We start from the raw sequence: 17,408 nt of genomic DNA on the forward strand, positions 1-17,408 counted from the left end.
TAAAAATTAGCAGCTGGTATCCAAACACCCCTGTTCTTCTGCAAGTGTGGCATACAATTTCTGAAAAAAAAAGATGTGCATGATAATTATATGGGTGCTATCAATGTAACAGAATACTACTTCCTCATCCGTTCCAAATTACTATTCATTTTGACCTTTTAACTTTTCTAGATATATAATCTTTGTATGTCTAAATACATAAAAAAAAGTGTATATACATGTAAAAAATGAATAGTAATTTAAAATGATCTGGTGCTACCAGCATCCAGTACGATCGGACGCGGCAGAGACATCCCTTGCCCCGCCCATGCCGCGCTCCCGCAGCTGGGAGCTATTAGCCAGAGTGGGAGTGGGGGCCGGCTAATCATTCAGCTTTGGACAGGATCAATCAGTTCAAGCATTTCGGCCCCGATTTTGCTGCGTCCGGCCGCATCGGTGCCGCATGGTAACTTTTTTATTTTATTTTTTAATACAATTTTATTTATAATAGCATGCGAAAAACAAAATTTCAAGAAGTGGTCCTCTCAGTTTGTACACGTCCAGCCCGGTTATGTGCCCAATTGTCCATTCAGTCAGTTTGTCCAGACCATCTGCTGACACGGAATTGATGAGCGTACGGGTCTCGTACGACATCGGTCCCCGGCGAACCTAACGTATAACACGACCGCGGAACCAGAATACGGTATCTTGTATCATGTCTGAGGGATAAAAGTACGATGTGCCTACTATGATGAGCTTAGCAAAAATACGCTTGGCTCACATGTTCTGAATTTTCGACTTCATGCTTTGATGGGGCTTGAATGGATTCGAAAAGAATTCCTTCTTTTCATGGTTTGATGTAGCATCGCATCAGCATCACATCTAGACATCTTGTCGTACCAATAGTCTGGGACGACATCAAGACTCTGTGGGCTAAACTTTCGTTTCCTGAAAGCTACAAACCTTTTTCAACTAGGGCATGTTTTTGGATGGCTAGAATTTCACGCGAATTCTGCAGGTGACAACCTAAAACCCATAGAATTCGAGTAAAATCCATACATACATGCAATAAATTACAAAGCCAAGCAATTTTCTTTTACATCTGGGGTTACATGCACTACTTACAACTTGCTGCATCAAATCACACCTTTCCTTATTGACGAAAGCTAAGCACATGAAAATGACCCGTCATATTTCATAATTGAAGACTAGTAGGTGGGGCCAGACCAGTACACTTGGCCACCGTTGCGGTGTTCCATTTACACCCTGTCGCTTCCCCGGCCGTTATCCACCGTACCGGCCCGGGCGGCGGAGGCGCCGACAAGGCGGAGGGCGCTCGCTGTCGGCGACGGGCGTCAGCGCCCTCGCGCACCGGCGCAGGACGCGTCGCGATGGTCGAAAAGCACGTCGTAACCGACGCTGCTCACGTTCCTGAGGTAGCAGCCGCCGTCGCTGGCGCCGTACGCGTACGTCTGGTGCATCCGCCACGACGCGCCCACCACGGCGTCGTCCCGGAGCGTCACCTCCGCCGCCGCCGCCTGCCGGTTCCGCAGCGTGCTCGTCACGGCGCCGGACCGCGCCTCCTCGAACCCGATCTCCACGCGCCGCATCAGCCGCTGAGACGACGTGCCGCTGCCGTCGCCGCCCAGGAAGATGTAGAGCGGGAAGCTCTGGTGCACCTGCTGCTGCGCCTGCGCCCCGCCGCCGCTGACACTGGTGAGCGCGTCCGTCGTCTGGTTGATCGCCTGCGCGCTGCCGTGGCTGCTCACCACGTTCGTGTTCGCGAAGCTCAGCCGCTGCGTGAATGTTGTGGTCACGTTGCCGCGTGACGAGCTCACCCAACCCGTCGCCGTAATGTTCCGGCTCGCCGTCGCCTCGTACTCGCCGTCGATGCCGTCGGCGGAGTGCGAGACGATGCTGCCGGCCAGCTTCGGCGCGTCGTAGGCGACGAGGCCACCGGTGGTCTTGGAGCTCTTGCCATCGAGCCAGAGGTGGAGGTTGGCGTCCACGTACCAGGAGTTGAGCGCGTTGGTCACCTTGAACCCAAGCTCGTGGTGCTCGCCGTCGAGGAGCTTGCCCAGGAAGGGCGTGAGCTCGATGTCGTAGGTGGGCATGTTGAAGGACCCAATGCTGGTGATGGGGCGCCAGATGAGGGGGTTGATGCCGCCGGTGTAGATCACGGGGAACGGCCACACCGCGCCGACGACGTCGCCGTCGAGCAGGACGGTGACCTCGCGGAACGGCCCGTTCTGCTCCGGCGTGTTCATGTACCAGAACTCGTCGGCGTAGTGGGACGAGACGTAGACCTCGAGCACCGCGCGGTACGCGTTGGGCGGCACCGCGAGGCGCGCTGACTGGACGTCGGTGGAGTTCTGGACCACGAACCAGAGCCCGTCGTTGAGCGGCAGGCTCCTCGAGACGGGGACGATGGCGTCGGCCGCCGCCGCCGGCTGCGGCGACGAAGACCGCGCGGCGCGGCGGAAGTAGAGGTGGAGCGTGAGGTTGGCGTGGTAGACGCCGTTGTAGGTGTCGTCGATGAGGTTGCCGAGGTACACGGCGAGCGTGGCGTTCCCGGCGGCGAGGAGCGGCGCGTACCTGGTGACGTCCTTGGATACCGACCACGCCACTCCCCCCGGGCGCGGCTCCGCGGTGCTGCCGCGCAGGAGCTCGGCGCCGCCGAGCCACACGCCGAAGATGCGGTCGTACTGCACCCCGCGGCACTCGGCGCGCCACTCGAGCACCGCGAGCGAGACCGCGCCGGCCTCGAGCAGGCACTCCGGCGGCGAGTACGCCGCGGTGACGGGTGGCTTGGTGAGCGTGAAGGCGAAGGAGTGCGAGAGTAGCAGCGTGGAGCAGGGGCCCGAGCTCCCCTTAGGCGGGCGCAGCGGGCGGTCGACCTCGAAGAAGGTGGTCCCCGACGACCTCCTGTGGCGCAGCGGCAGCGCCGCCTCCACCGCGGCGATGTCCTCGGCGGAGAAGCGGAGGTCGCGTGGCCGAGGCGAGGCCGCGGCGAAGTGGGAGAGCAGAGCGAGGCAGAGGGAGAGGAGGAGCAAGCTGGAGGAGGCAGATGACGCCGACATGGCTACCTGCTTCGGTGGCGCTGCATGAAATGGGAGGCGCTGCGGATTTAAACCCGGCGAGGGAATTATTTATAAATCGGAAACAATAATACACATCGTTATCTAACTTCCATCGTGTAGGCGGCATGAACAAAGTGTATGTTGTTGTGAGTGCCGTATAATGGCAACGCAAAGTACTTGGTTGGTAGACGAATTATGCGGCTTTTGGGAGAGCTTGAATTGTCTACTAGTATAGGCCATGATTCAGTACACAAAAAAGAAGAGAAAAGAAAAGAAGAAGGCCATGTTCAGAACTTGAGAAGATTTTATCTTGTGCTTAAAGCGTCCGGAAGCTCATGTAGTCATGTTCCCCCAACGAAACACAGCCTTTTAGGTTTCGCATGCAGAAAAGTTGCCTGTTTTATACAGAGAAGAGAAGATCGAGCCTTATAAATTCTGACGACATGTTTGAATTGACAAACCATAAGGTTTATACCATTTCTTAGCAAAATTGTTAGAAACAAAGAAACATAGTACAAGATTAAGAGTTTGAGCGAATTGGTCTAGTATGCAGTAATGCACTACCGTTCATGAGACCAAACATTCCGTTAGACTTTAGATCCCATCACAAATTAAAAACCTGACCAAACGAATCGAAGGATTTAATACTGGCCCCAAAACAGCTGCATGTGCACTCCCAGGTTCCACTCACTCGGAGCGGTGACTCGATATTGCGCTGGACATCATTACTCATTAGCCAGGATCAGATACGCACGTAAAGTTACAAAACATGTGGTCAGCAAAATAATCTGCATTCTGTCGCGTTGAGCAAACGGTCTCGACCTTCAAAATCCCCTGACAGAGGACAAGAGGTCTACTAGCCCACAGGACGTACGTAGGCACTATGCTAGCTGTCGGCAGCTCCTCATCACCGATAACTGGGCGGAAACCAAGCGACAAATCAGCGTCAACTTGAATACAAGTAGCGTACGTACCTGTTAACATTTCAGAAGCAATCTCAGTGCGAATTAACAAGGGTCGCCTGGGGCCTGTATGTGTCGCTGGTAGTGTACCTGCATGAGCTTGCTCCTACCTCCCAGAGGTTCGTTCAGCCTGCAGCAGCTAATGTGCAGTGGCAGCCGGAGCCACGATGCAGACGCCTGAAACTCTGGATGAACAGACACTTCGTCCCCGAACTCTCGCACTCAACGTGGAAGGAGGGCGTTTTACATGACACGGACGAGGAGGTTAAAATTGTTGAGCAGCCTTACCATTTACCATCGCCAATAATCCTTTCCTTTGGACAGCGTGCAAAGGGTGGAGCAGCCTCGGTGGATCGGATCCACAAGCGCACGCTGCGGTTAGTGCAGCAAGTGCCACCATCACTCGAGCACGCACGCACGCACGCAAATCTCTTTCTTTTGCTACCCCCTTTTTTTTTTGCATGGCTGCAGATCATTTCCCACTCGCTGAACCGCAAATCTCTTTCATGAAGAGGCCATTACTCCGACAGAATCAGCTGGCAGTCACTCGTGCGACGTCCAAAAAGCTAGGCTGGAATGGATCCAGGCTTCGTTTTCTGATCTCCTGCAGCTCCTGTTAATCCTCTGATCGGTCCCGGTTTAGTTAGCTGGCCCTGGCCGGGGGGAGGCACGTAAGCGGCGCGACGAGTCCAAACCATGCCGAGCCAAGCTCTTGGTCCGCCATGCTCCCCAAGTCGTGGCCGCGGCCCGGCCCCGACGGCGGCCGCGCACCAACCGCAACTCCACGAGCGACGCGCCGTCACGTCCGGATCAGAAAGTTTTTAACGCCCCCCATCCGGGTGCGTGCGTTCGCGGCAGAGGCGACACGGGCGCCACCGCGCCAGCGTGTCCCCGGCCCCACTGGCGCGTTGGCCCGAGTGCCGGCTCGTCGCGAACGGGGAGTCGGGGACCGGGTGATCCGGACGCCGCGGGGGGGCGCGCTTTTTTGGCGGCTCGCGCGGCCTGGGGTGTGGACCCAAAAGGCCACGCTCGACCGCGACGTTTCTCCTAACGGAAACGGATGGTGGGTCTTTGGATCCACATCCACTCAGTGTTTTGGCTGCATGACAGGTGGGGCCACGTTCATCGCTTCTCAGGTTATTTGGGCTTGGACGATCGATGGACTCTGGATATACCCGGATGACTGGATGAGGGGCGTGAGGTGTGCGACTTTGCTTCTATCTCTTCTCTCGTTTGTTGGCAGGGGTCGAAGCAGGATACATTTTTTAAGTAAATGAGAGCTTTATTAAATAGGTGATCCTAGAATTACAATTATTTTTTAAAGAGATTCATAATATAAGCGGATACCCAACCTAGTCAAACTGTAGTATGATTATTACACGTAGCTAAATGAGTTAATTCATGTGCTATTGTAGTACACTCTTTTTTGACATGGCCGTCCAATTATTTAGCAGTTGGGCAAGCTCACTAGCTTCTACAACGATGAGACTTTATCCTCCTTATTTTTCACGACTTCCACCATTTTGACGCAATCTGTCTCAATGATTACTGGGCTCTGGGTCCATTGTGTTGCTGGCCGGATTCCTTATACCCACACACTTGCCTCCGCTTCCTACGCGCTAGCACACCGGAATAAGACCCTCAAGCTGAGAAAAGGACTTCCCCTCCAGAGTTCATTGCAATCACTACCCCTCCAGCATCACCTGTTTGGTAGATGAACGAACCATCAACATTTACCTTAGTCCAACCCTCAGTGGAGGGACCCATTCACTCTGGAGTTGCTTCAATGGCCCGCCTTCTCTCCTCTTTCTCTACTGTTGGAACCTCTATAGAGTTCATTCCTTTCGTGCTGCCTGCCATTTCGTGTAGTCGGCTCTTCTCAATTGACTCACGAATGTTTAACGGGAAGTGTATTGAGTCTTCAAGTTGTGTTGATCCTGATTGGTGTGTGATGTTGTTGTGAAGAGTACACACCATCTAAAGAATCAGCTTGGTCAGGTCTCTTTGCTCTGATGAACACTAGTCCAACAAAAGGAGCAACCAATATGGACCATGGTACTTGAATAGCTGCTACTCCAGTGGTGACAAGAACATACGCATGGCCTGCCTCAGGTTTCATGCTCGCAGACATTCAACCGTCGCATGGAAAAGTGTCTCAGCGGTTAGTTCCATTCTTCTTGTCGGAATAACATCCCTGCATAATTTCCACATGAATACATTCACCTTGGTGGAACATTGCCCTTCCAAACATAGCTGCATAGTAAGGGATAGAATCATATGGAAGCGGGATACATTAGTAGTGGAGAATTTACACCATAAAAATGCATGGTAGATAAAAACCTGAAAACTACAATTATGGGTCGTCGGTTAAAATGTGTTGCGCAAAATGATGAAAAAAAGGTCCCACATTACATTTTGCAATTTAGCGCATGCACTAGCTCGATACAGTCCAAGTGCATGCCTATTGCTATCTAAAACAATGCATAACTTTATATCAAGATTCGAGGACATGTTTCAAAAAAAAAAAGATTCGAGGACATGTAATTCAATTCCAACTCTTTCTTTTTCAACCCTTCTATCTCCTTAATCTTCTCCATTTCTCTTCTCTCCAACGAACTGGAGTGGGTAGGAGGGCTTGAGTCCCCTCACGTTCACACTTGATATGTCTCTGATTGTTGTTGGATGCAAAGTCTTGACTCCAAAATGAGCAATAAAACATCTTTCATGGGTAAGGTATTGTTGAAGATGGGTCGTAATTTATCACAAACCATGATAAACCGAATATCATCACGTGAACATTAAGACCCTTGAGGCACATACGAAGAGAGCAAAAATACTACTCTTCTACAATGCATTCGGCGGTGTGGCTCCGGTATATGTTGAGCATGTTATTACATAGTAATAAATAAAGAAAGTTCTAAAAACATGATATTACATCGTACATCTCTAAATGTTGATTATATGTGGTGCAGAGGCTAGAATTATTTTCATCTTCTAAATAACATATTTAAATGTAGGGGTTAACATATTATTATCTCATTATTAAAAACAATACACCTATAGATGCGATATGGATGATCAATATTACATAATAGGCTCAAGTTCAACGATCTCTCCGACGAGCAATTTACTATCTTATTTTCTTTGATGGGCTGCCAGCATAAACGCCGACACTTTTATGTGCATGATACTTTAGGTGTATGTACGACGTTTTCAACTTCTGACTTGTGTGTTCATGTGGATGCAAAATTCCACTGTTCCCTGTAAAAGTAGTGAATCGCATGAACCGACTCATTGCCCTGCATTTCGGATGAAAAATCTTATGAGACTGGATTTATTTCTCATCGGGTACTAACTCTGTTGGGATCCTGACACGTCACGGCACACATCTTAAAGCAACAATCCGTTCTTCACAAAGGTTCACATTTCAAACCCGGAATCTCTTCAAGTTGCCAAATGTCCGTACGGGAAAAAGTTAAAAGTAACTATGGAAGATTCACCGCCGGTAGCGCGGCCGTGACAGCGCCTACTCCGGCGGATGCCGCCCCCTTCACGCAGACCTCATTGGAGTGGTCCGACACGACGCTGTAGTTGCTGCTGGTCACGTTCCTGAAGTAGCACCCGTCGGTGGCGTTGTACCTGTACGTCTGCCGGACGCCCCACGACTTGCCGCCTCCCTCCTCGTCCTCCACGAGGCTGCTCTGCGTGGTGCGCAGCGACCGGTACGGCGGCGCCGACGACCACCGGCCGGCGGCCACCGTCGTCTCCTCCAACCCGTGCGTGATGGTTAGACTATTCTGTTGATAGACCCAGCCAAGCGGGAAGTTCCCGTGCGTCTGCGCCGAGTACAGGACGCCGCCGGCGCCGTCCGTGGCGACGACGCCGGTGTCCGCAACGATGGTCAGGTCCAGCGTCTCGAAGGTGAGGAGGTACTCGAGGGCGAACGTCCGCGTGGCGTTGGTCGTTATGTTCCCGTACGATGACTTCACCCACCCGGTGGCGGAGACGAGCCGGTTCGCCGTCGCGTGGTAGTGGGTGTCGACGGGGTTGGTGGACTTCGACGACGTCGTGTTCGCCGGCGGCGCGACGTAGCTCACGAGGCCCGCCGTCGTCGCCGTGCCGCCGGGGTCCAGCCAGAGGTGGAGGTTGGCGTCGACGTACCACACGTCCACGGCGTTGGTCACCGCGAACGCGAACTCGTGCGCCTTGCCGTCCAGCAGCTTGCCCAGAAAAGGCGTCAGCTCGATGTCGTATGTCGGGAGGTTGAAGGAGCCAATGGGGGTGATTGGCCGCCATAGGAGGGGGTAGATGCCGCCGGGGTAGATGACGGGGAACGGGCACACGGAGCCGGCGATGACACCGTCGACACGAGCGGTGACCTCGCGGAACGGGCCATTCTGGTACCCGGGCTGGTTCTTGTACCATAACTCGTCGTCTTCGTGGAACGAGACGTAGAGTTCGAGGACCGCGCGGTAGGTGTTGGACGGCAGCGCGACGCTCTTGGACGCGACGTCGGCGGCGCTCTGGATCGGGAACCACAGCCCGCCGTTCAGAGGGAGGGCTCGCGACATCGGGACGATGAGGTCGGCGGGAGCCATGGCGGGCGGCGGTTTCGTCGTCGGCGTGCGGCGGAGGTAGAGGTGGAGCGTGACGTTGGCATGGTACACGCCGGTGAGCGTGGTGTTGACGAGGTTGCCGAGGTACACGGCGAGGGTGGACTTGCCGGCGGCGGCGATGAGGGACGCGTACTTGGTGACGTCCTTGGAGACAGACCAGACGATGCCGTTGGGCGGCGGCGCGCCGGTGCTGCCGCGGAGGAGCTCCGCGCCGCCGAGCCAGACGCCGAAGATCCTGTCGAGCTGGGCTCCCTGGCAGGCGGCGCGCCACTCGAGCACCGCGAGGGAGATCGCCGAGGCGCGGCCGCCCGCCTTGACGAGGCAGCGCGGCGGGGAGTACGCGGCGGTGGCGGGGGGCTTGGCGAAGGTGGAGCCGAAGGAGGCGGAGAGCAGGAGCGTGGAGCACCGGCCGGAGCTGCCGCGTGGCGGGCGGAGCGGGCGGTCCACCTCGAAGAAGGCTGTCGGCCGCGACGCGTTGGCCGGGGATTTTCGTAGGCTCCGAGGTGAGGCGACGGTGGCTGGGATCATCAAACAGAGGAGGACGGCGAGGCGAACGCATGGCACGGCCATGGTTCAGAACTTCAGATTAGAGCGGAGGCAGTCTGCTGCGTTGCTACGTACGCGCGCCAGGGCGGCTTAAAACTAGGAGGAGGACTGCAAGGACAACCAGGTCAAACCTCGAGGATAAGGCCATTGAAAGGAACAGTGTGGTGTTTCTCACTCTTTGGATCTCATCAGAAATGTTTCATGCTTCTTGGGTACAGGACGAGCGTGCTACTATGCCAACTGCCAAGGACGAGATGGTCGCTGACTCTGGTCTCTGATTCCACCATTCCGGCCGGCACATGCATGCATGCAGGTCAGATCGGCTTGCATTACAGGATACTAGGGCAGATAAGGATCAGCGGGTCAACCAAGAACAGCTTGCTCCATTTCGATCTGCAAATTGCATTGACCGGAAGTCCAGTTTGGCGTGAATGCATTAGCACGGAGCACATAATCGATGTGCGCTGCCCCCCACCGCCCACGGAGAGCCACCGAAATTATCCAACTCTGTTAAGTTTCTTTTTGTTCTCTCCTCGATCATACTCGTCAGCTCATGGGCATGGCCTGACTTTACCACAAAAATTACTCGAATAAGTAGTCCAAAAACTTGTAGTATATGTCGTGTTTTCATAAGTTTTCTAGAATGTTTGTATAAGTTGTGCTTTAAAAGTCTTTTTAAGAACATGCCTTGTAAAGCACTATGTGATAAGAAAATTAAAAACAGCCTACTACACAACATTTATAGAAACTAGTCATAAGGGCCAAAGAGATTGTTGTAGTTCCTTTTAAACCTTTTAAACCTTGAACAATGTACCATTTGCCAGCACTATTTCTGAAAGTGAGATATAGATCATCATGGGCTATTGCCATTGTCCTCTTTTGCTTGTCCAATTTTATCGTGGAGAATTCGTCTTATGAAGAGTTTTGTTTAGCCTGTAGTAGGCTCATTGTGGGTCTCATACGTAGCGAGGTCGAAGAATAAGTTCTTAACACACGGCAGACTTTTGGTGTTGGAGTTGGTGGTGCTGCTTCAGGCGCAAAGGCCTACGTCTGATTTGCTTTCTCTTTCCATATATGTATAGTTGATTCGTTTCCTCTTTCCATTATACCATATATACATATATGCACTAGGCTTTTCCAAGAATGTAATAGTCACTTTATTATTCACGAAGCAATCTCGATCGATCGCGCCATGGCGGAGCTTCATCACCAAGCCAGCCAAGAACCATGGATCTGCTACCCAACGGGCTCATCGCCGACATCGTCGACCGCTTCCGCCGTGCAGCCTTGATACTCGACGCTTACTGTCAAGGGGTGCCCGAGGTAATGTTTTGGTTAGTGGGGCTCATCGAGATCAGGAACTCGAAGGTAAACACATACACACGATTCAGATAGGTTCGGTCCGCTAGATTGCGTAATACCTTACGTCCTTTGTGTTGGTTGGATTGAATTGCTTTGGAGGGGATACCTGCCTCGCCTTATATTGCCGGGGGTAGGGTTACAGGTCGGTTGGTTACAGGAATATTAGTCGGATACGACTAGAGGAGTTCTACTCTTATTACAACAAGTACTTTCCTAATCCTCGACTAATTCCTATCTTTCCATATAGACTACGCCGTCTTACGCCATAGTCTTCATATTAGATGCGTCTTGGTGTCGAGTCCCATATTTAGAACTATCCAAAATCTTCTGGTGGATCCATAGATGTATGTACGACAAGCTCCCGAATACTTTTTAGTCAAATGCAACAGTTTCGAGTACTTCACGACTAGTTCTGAGTACTGTATGAAAGCAAACATTAGTTCTATATTGAAAACATGATATGAATGCTTTGTAATGTAAATATTTCTAAATCTTGTTACAATCTTTGCTGCTTTTGACTTGTAGTTTTACTGCATCTTACAATCTTCCCTGATATTTGCTCGTATGGTAGATGTAAGTGTCCGCGCACAAGGCTTCTTTGATGATTCTCAAGCCGCGACTGGATAGATTTGTCCCATGAGTTAACTAACTCATGAAGTTTACTATAAACTTTCTTTGCAAGCTACAATTGGATGATTTTGTCCAGTGAGTTGAATAACTCATTAGAATTTTGCAGACTTGCTATTACAAGTCGTATTTGGGTGATTTTCCCCGGGGAGCTGTACAACTCGTTGGAGTTTTGTATACTTGTTATTACAAGCTACAATTGGGCGATTTTACCTAGGAAGCTGAATAGCTCATTATGAGTACTGCGAATTTGCTTCTGCCGACCGTGATAAGGCATAGATAAGTAGTCGAATTATGTAAAAAATATTACTAGTTTCTTGAATTGTAAACCTACAACTAGGGCCGATGTTCGATTGTGTAGATCTAATTTAAGGATAGAATCGACAGAGTTGTTCGATGTTCCACGAGTTGTCGACATCCTGACCAGAGGGGTGGTGTAGTCGATATGATCCAAGTGCAGTGACCTTGGAAACGATGAAAGGCCCCTCCCACTCATCGTTGACTTGATTGATCATCACCGGTGAGTTGCCGTAGACCAGCAATCGCTTTATTCCTAGCGAGATTGCCTAGCGGAGCCCGTGCGGAAGTGCCTCGTATTCAGCTTTATTGTTGGATACTTCCCATAAGATTTGCAGGATGTACTTGAGTTTTTCGCCTTTGGGAGATATCAAGAGTACTTTTGCATCAGCGTACTCGAGCTTGAGTGATCTATCGAAATACATGACCTAGTGCTCTGGACGCTCTGCTGGCGTTGGTAGTTGGTTCTCCCACCACTCTGCCATGAAATCGACTAGGACCTAGGACTTGATTGCAGTCCTCAATTTGAATTCTAGGGACAATGCTCCGGGTTCTACCGCCCATTTAGATATTCTTCATGCTGCATCTTGATTGTGGAGAATTTCTCCGAGAGGGAAATATGTGACGATGGAGATCTTGTGCTCCTGGAAGTAATGTTGTAACTTGCGCGAGGTGAGAAGTATCGCGTACAATAGCTTCTTGACCGGTGGATATCTAGTTTTGGAATATGATAGCACCTCGCTTACAAAGTAGACAGGCCTCTGTATTTTGAATATATGGCCCGGTTCCGATCTTTCAACCACAATCGCCGTGCTGACAACGTGAGTAGTTGCGGCGATGTAAAGCAACAAGTCTTTGTTGGGATTTGGCGCCGTGAGGACCGGTAGCATTGATAGGAAGTCCTTCAATTGTTGTCGGGCTTGATCTGCGTCCTCGGTCCACTGAAACTCGTCTTGCTGCTTGAATAGTTTGAAGAAGGGTAGGCCCCATTCTCCAAGACTTGAGATAAATTTGTTGAGGGCCGCCATGCATCCAGTCAGCTTCTGGACGTCCTTGATACCTGATGGGGCATGCATATCGGTGATGGTGGAGATCTTCTCAGGGTTAGCTTCAATGCCTCGGTGACTTGATGATGAACCTGAGTAGTTTCCCGGAAGGCACGCCGAAGACGCACTTTGTCGGGTTGAGCTTCCACCGGAACTCTCGCAAACTTGCAAAAGTTTCTTCTAGATTCGCAATGAGATCGTCGGGGTTTTTGGTCTTTATAACCACATCGTCTACGTACGCCTCTACGTTGAGGTGGAGCTATTTCTTGGAGCACTCCTAGATTGCCCGTTGATAAGTAGCGCCTGTGTTTTTCAACCCGAAAGACATTGTCGTGTAGTAGAAAGCTCTGTATGGGGTGATGAACGCGGTCTTGATCTGGTCTTCCTCCTTGAGAGCTATCTGGTGATACAACGAGTAGTAATCGAGGGAATAGAGGAGGGCGCATCCAGCTGTGGAGTCGATGACTTGATCAGTCCTAGGAAGCTTGAAGGGATCCTTTGGACAGTGCTTGTTGAGGTTTGTATAGTCGACACACATCCTCCACCCATTGTTATTTTTCTTTCGCACCAGGACGGGTAGTTTGGCCCGTTGCGAGTAGTTTGGCCAGCTCTTTCTTGATCGCTTCCCTTCTATCTTGGGTGAATCGTTGTAGGCATTGCATTTTTGGTGTAGCTTTTCGATTCACGTTGAGTGAGTGCTCGATCAACTCCCTGGGCACCCCCGGCATGTCCACTGGTTTCCACACGAAGATGTCTCGGTTGGTCCGGGGGAAGCTGACGAGCGCGCTTTCCTACTTAGGATCCAGCCCTGTGCCAATCAGGGTTGTCTTGGAGCTATCACCAGTCTCAAGGTCAATAGCTTTGATGTCTACTTCACTTGCCAGATTGACCTTGGTTACCCCTGACTTCTTTTCTGGAACCTTGAGCTCTGTCAGGGATAGCTTCTTGGATGTGGTGAAAACTTACATCATTAAGTTTGCTACTTGGGTAGTTACTGCTAGTTCCACGGCTTCTGTGTCGCAGTCATACGATCTCTTCAAATCTCCACACAGGGAGAGTACTTCCTTGAGTCCCGACATCTTGAGTACTAAGTACATGTGGTGCGGGATGTGAAAGGATCTAGGATACCGACTAGAGGTGGAGTGAATAGTCGATCCTGAAATTTTCCACAACTTAAGCCAACTTTGTCACTGAGTTCCGGAGATTTTTTCGGAAATTTCGATTTTTTCGAAATCTCCGAAGAAATCTGCAGATTCTCCAGAGATTTGAGGAGAAATCAACTACACCTTATGCAAAGCTTATCCAAAAGTAAATCGATGAATATAGGTTATGTAACAAGGTATACTAAGCCTGAATCACAAGGTAGAAACACTAGCAACCCTCTCAAAAAGTAGATTGATCACAAACCCTAGGTATGAACTCTATGCTAGAATATGAACGAAATGAAGAACATCAAGCACTAGAGACACAAGGATTTGTTTACTGGAATTTAGCTCCACACTTGAAGCCTACATCTTCGTTGAGAAACCCACAAACGATGGGCCTTTCACACCTAGACCACTTTCCTCACTCTAGCGACCACAAAGATCAAGCTAGAGTCACTTACTCATTCGTCGGGTTAATACAAATTTCTTGTATGTAGCCACAACCTTGGATGCTCCACGGGCAATGCCTAGCCAGCTAGGATCTTGAAGCTCCAAGAATAACAAACACGAAATCACCGGCTTGACGAAGAACAAGGTGCTCAAGAGATGGGAAATCAGCTCACCAGCACTCTCTCTTGCCCTTCTCTTGAATCCCTACTTAAATCCCCACCAAATCTCACCAATAATGCCAAAGGGGAGTAAAGAGGGAAACTTGAATGTTTTTCTACAGCTCAGCACGAAGTTAGGTCCAGAGAGAGACTGAGGCAGGGGTGAGAGGGTATTTATAACCCTTCACCTAGAAACTAGCCGTTGGGGGTTAAGTTCCGAAGTTTTCCGGAACATTCTCCGAAACCTCCGAAATCTTTTGAAACTTTCTCTGAAAACTGCAGAAGCTCTAGAATATTCCAAAACTTTCTCCAAAATCCTCTGGAGCTCTCATTTCAGCACCCTTCTAAGTATCCCCATGTGAAGTGCAGGTGTAAAGGTATCTCTCATAGGTTGGTTAGGTTATCTTGAGCACCTTTTTCAACGTAAAGACCAAAGATTACGCATTCCTCTTAATAGTGCAGCATTCCTATACACAAATTTAAATCAAAAATAAATTTAGGCTTCAAGGTATGCCTCATATTCATTCATTTCCTTTTTGAGGGTCATCCACAACTGCTACATGTCCACCAATCATTTTAAACCTACTCATGCACTTGAAAGTTCATTAGACACTTAAACTTGTATCATTAATTCACCAAAACCCAATTAGGGGGCCAAGATACTCTTCAGGATTTCCATGAATTTGGCCAATGCTGGTCTTCCAAGGATGGCGTGGTATGATGTTTTAAAGTCCACCACCTTGAACCAGATGTACTCTGTCCGGTAGTGTTATTTGGTCCCAAAAGTAATTGGCAAAACCACCTGTCTGAGGAGTACAGCCGCGTTGCCCAGGACGATCCCATAGAACAGAGAGTTCATTAGGGTGAGCATATCGGTGACGTCGAGACCCATCTTCTCCAGCGTCTTGGCGAACAGGACGTTGAGACTGCTACCACCGTCGATGAGTACTTTAGTAAGTCTGGAGCCAACGACAACCGGGTCCAAGACGAGGGGATACCATCCTGGGTCTGAGAAACTAGTCCATTAGTCTTTCCTAAAGAAGGTAATTGGCTTCTTGGACCATTTGAGGAACATTGGCATCACAGATTCAATAGACATTATCTCTTGAAGAGTGAGCTTCTGGGACCGCTTAGTAGCAATACCCGGGGTTCCGCCGAAGATGACATTGACGGTGTTGGATGGGTTTTAGAACTTGCCATTATCATAAACACCATCGTCTTCATCTTCCTTGGCCTTGCCCTTGTCTTTGGTGCCTGATGGCTCTGGCAGGTCCTTCATGACTCTTCGTAGACTGAAACAATCTATCGCAGAGTGCTTGTTGTATGGGTGCCATGGGCACTATTTCTTCATGAGCTCGTTGAACAAGGGTCTATTTTGATTCTTGCCGCCACCTTTCTTGGACGACTACAAAATTGCCGCGACAGTATTGTCTAGCTTGCACTTGTGGTTGTGACCTCCCGAGTAGTTATTTTAGTTGTCATTGTTGGGGTGATCATTGTCATTCTTGTCATTGCGTTGGCCATTGTTCTGGCCCTTGTTGCGATTGGACTCGAACCTTTCAATCTCTCTGTGTTCTTCATCTACTAACGTCTGTATCATGATATTAAGAGATTTGACATCAGCGGGGCGTCTTCTATCGAAGTCCTGGAACATCCAGCAGTCGTGGAGGCTGTTCTGGAAGTAGTCAATAACATCGTGCTCTGTGACATCTACGATTGTGGCCTTGTTGTCGAAGAAGTGATGTAAGCAGCGACAACCTTGGATGCTCCACGGGCAATGCCTAGCCAGCTAGGAGCTTGAAGCTCCAAGAGTAACAAAACGAAATCACCGGCTTGACGAAGAACAAGGTGCTCAAGAGATGGAAATCAACTCACTAGCACTCTTTGTTTCTCTTCCCTTGAATCCCTCCTTGAATCCCCACCAAATCTCAGCAATAATGCCAAAGGGGAATAAAGAGGGGGACTTGAATACTTTTCTGCAGCTCATCACAAAGTTGGGTCCAGAGAGAGACTAAGGGAGGGGTGAGGGGGTATTTATACCCCTTCACGCCGAAACTAGCCATTGGGGGTTAAGTTCTAGAGTTTTCTAGAACTTTCACCAGAAACTTCGGAACCTCTGGAATCTTCCAGAACTTCCTCCAAAAACTCCGGAACCTCTGGAATATTCCGCAACTTTCTCTAGAATACTCTGGAGCTCTCATTTCAGCACCCTTCTAAGTAACCCCATGTGAAGTGCAGGTGTAAAGGTGTCTCTCATAGGTTGGTTAGGTCATCTTGAGCACCTTTTTCAATGTAAAGATCAAAGATTACGCATTCCTCTTAATAGTGTGGTATTCCTATACACAAATTTAAATCAAAAATAAGTTTACCCTTCAAGGTATGCCTCATATTCATTCATTTCCTTTTTGAGGGTCATCCACAAGTGCTACATGTCCACCAATCATTTTAATCCTGCTGATGCACTTGAAAGTTCATTAGACACTTAAACTTGTGTCATTAATTCACCAAAAACCACTTAGGGGGCTAAGATACTCTTCAATTTCTGCCTTTTTGGTGATTGATGACAATATGTTTAAGTCTTACAAATAAGAGGATAATGTATCTCTAAATTAAAAAGAAAGTAAGAGCATGTGCAACTCCCCCTTAATGTGTGCCATGAGAATTGAATTCCAAGACGAACTTTAAAAGTCAATTGGCACAACATATGTGAAGTCAAGAGAGAGGCATATGTCCTAGCAATAGTGGGGTGCCCAAGAATGTGAAAAATATAATACACGTGATGCTTATGATAGATCATGCATTCAATCAGAGAAGGAAAAAGAAAAATGATAGAATTTTTGAAATGTTTCCTAGAGTTTTTTCAGAATTTTTGTAAGTTTCGGAATTTCTGCAAAAATCTCTAGAATCTTCGAACATTCTGTCAACCCAAAATAACAAGCATCATAGAAAATTTTCAAACTATCATTCAAGCATCCTTAGACAAATTAGAGTATTTATAAGCATCCATAGCAAACCCATTATATGTTTTCATGCTCACATAGTTTTACACACCATAAGAGATGAAGACATAGTTCGACATATGTAAAACCTTACAAATATTCACTCCTCCTTTGGCATCAAGCGCCAAAAAGGAAATGAAC

General features: G+C 49.4%; 2 protein-coding genes across 2 annotated transcripts; both read right to left on the reverse strand.

Moving 5' to 3' along the window:
• Positions 1-1,020: 1,020 nt before the first annotated feature.
• Positions 1,021-3,168, reverse strand: LOC117858239 (peptide-N4-(N-acetyl-beta-glucosaminyl)asparagine amidase A). The gene has a single exon (XM_034741273.2). The coding sequence runs from the start codon at positions 3,057-3,059 to the stop codon at positions 1,335-1,337; it is 1,725 nt and encodes a 574-aa protein (XP_034597164.1). The 5' UTR covers positions 3,060-3,168; the 3' UTR covers positions 1,021-1,334.
• A 4,164-nt stretch (positions 3,169-7,332) lies between these two features.
• LOC117855435 (peptide-N4-(N-acetyl-beta-glucosaminyl)asparagine amidase A) lies at positions 7,333-9,456 on the reverse strand. Its single transcript, XM_034737788.2, has one exon. It carries the CDS (start codon positions 9,205-9,207, stop codon positions 7,507-7,509), a length of 1,701 nt encoding a protein of 566 aa, XP_034593679.1. The 5' UTR covers positions 9,208-9,456; the 3' UTR covers positions 7,333-7,506.
• Positions 9,457-17,408: the final 7,952 nt, after the last annotated feature.

This window comes from Setaria viridis, chromosome 5, assembly GCF_005286985.2.
Source record: "Setaria viridis chromosome 5, Setaria_viridis_v4.0, whole genome shotgun sequence".
Lineage (NCBI taxonomy): Eukaryota > Viridiplantae > Streptophyta > Magnoliopsida > Poales > Poaceae > Setaria > Setaria viridis.

What these genes read in the sequence shown, in the direction of transcription:
- LOC117855435 (XM_034737788.2), bottom strand. Translation starts at nt 9,207, where the DNA reads ATGGCCGTGCCATGCGTTCGCCTCGCCGTCCTCCTCTGTTTGATGATC.
- LOC117858239 (XM_034741273.2), bottom strand. Translation starts at nt 3,059, where the DNA reads ATGTCGGCGTCATCTGCCTCCTCCAGCTTGCTCCTCCTCTCCCTCTGC.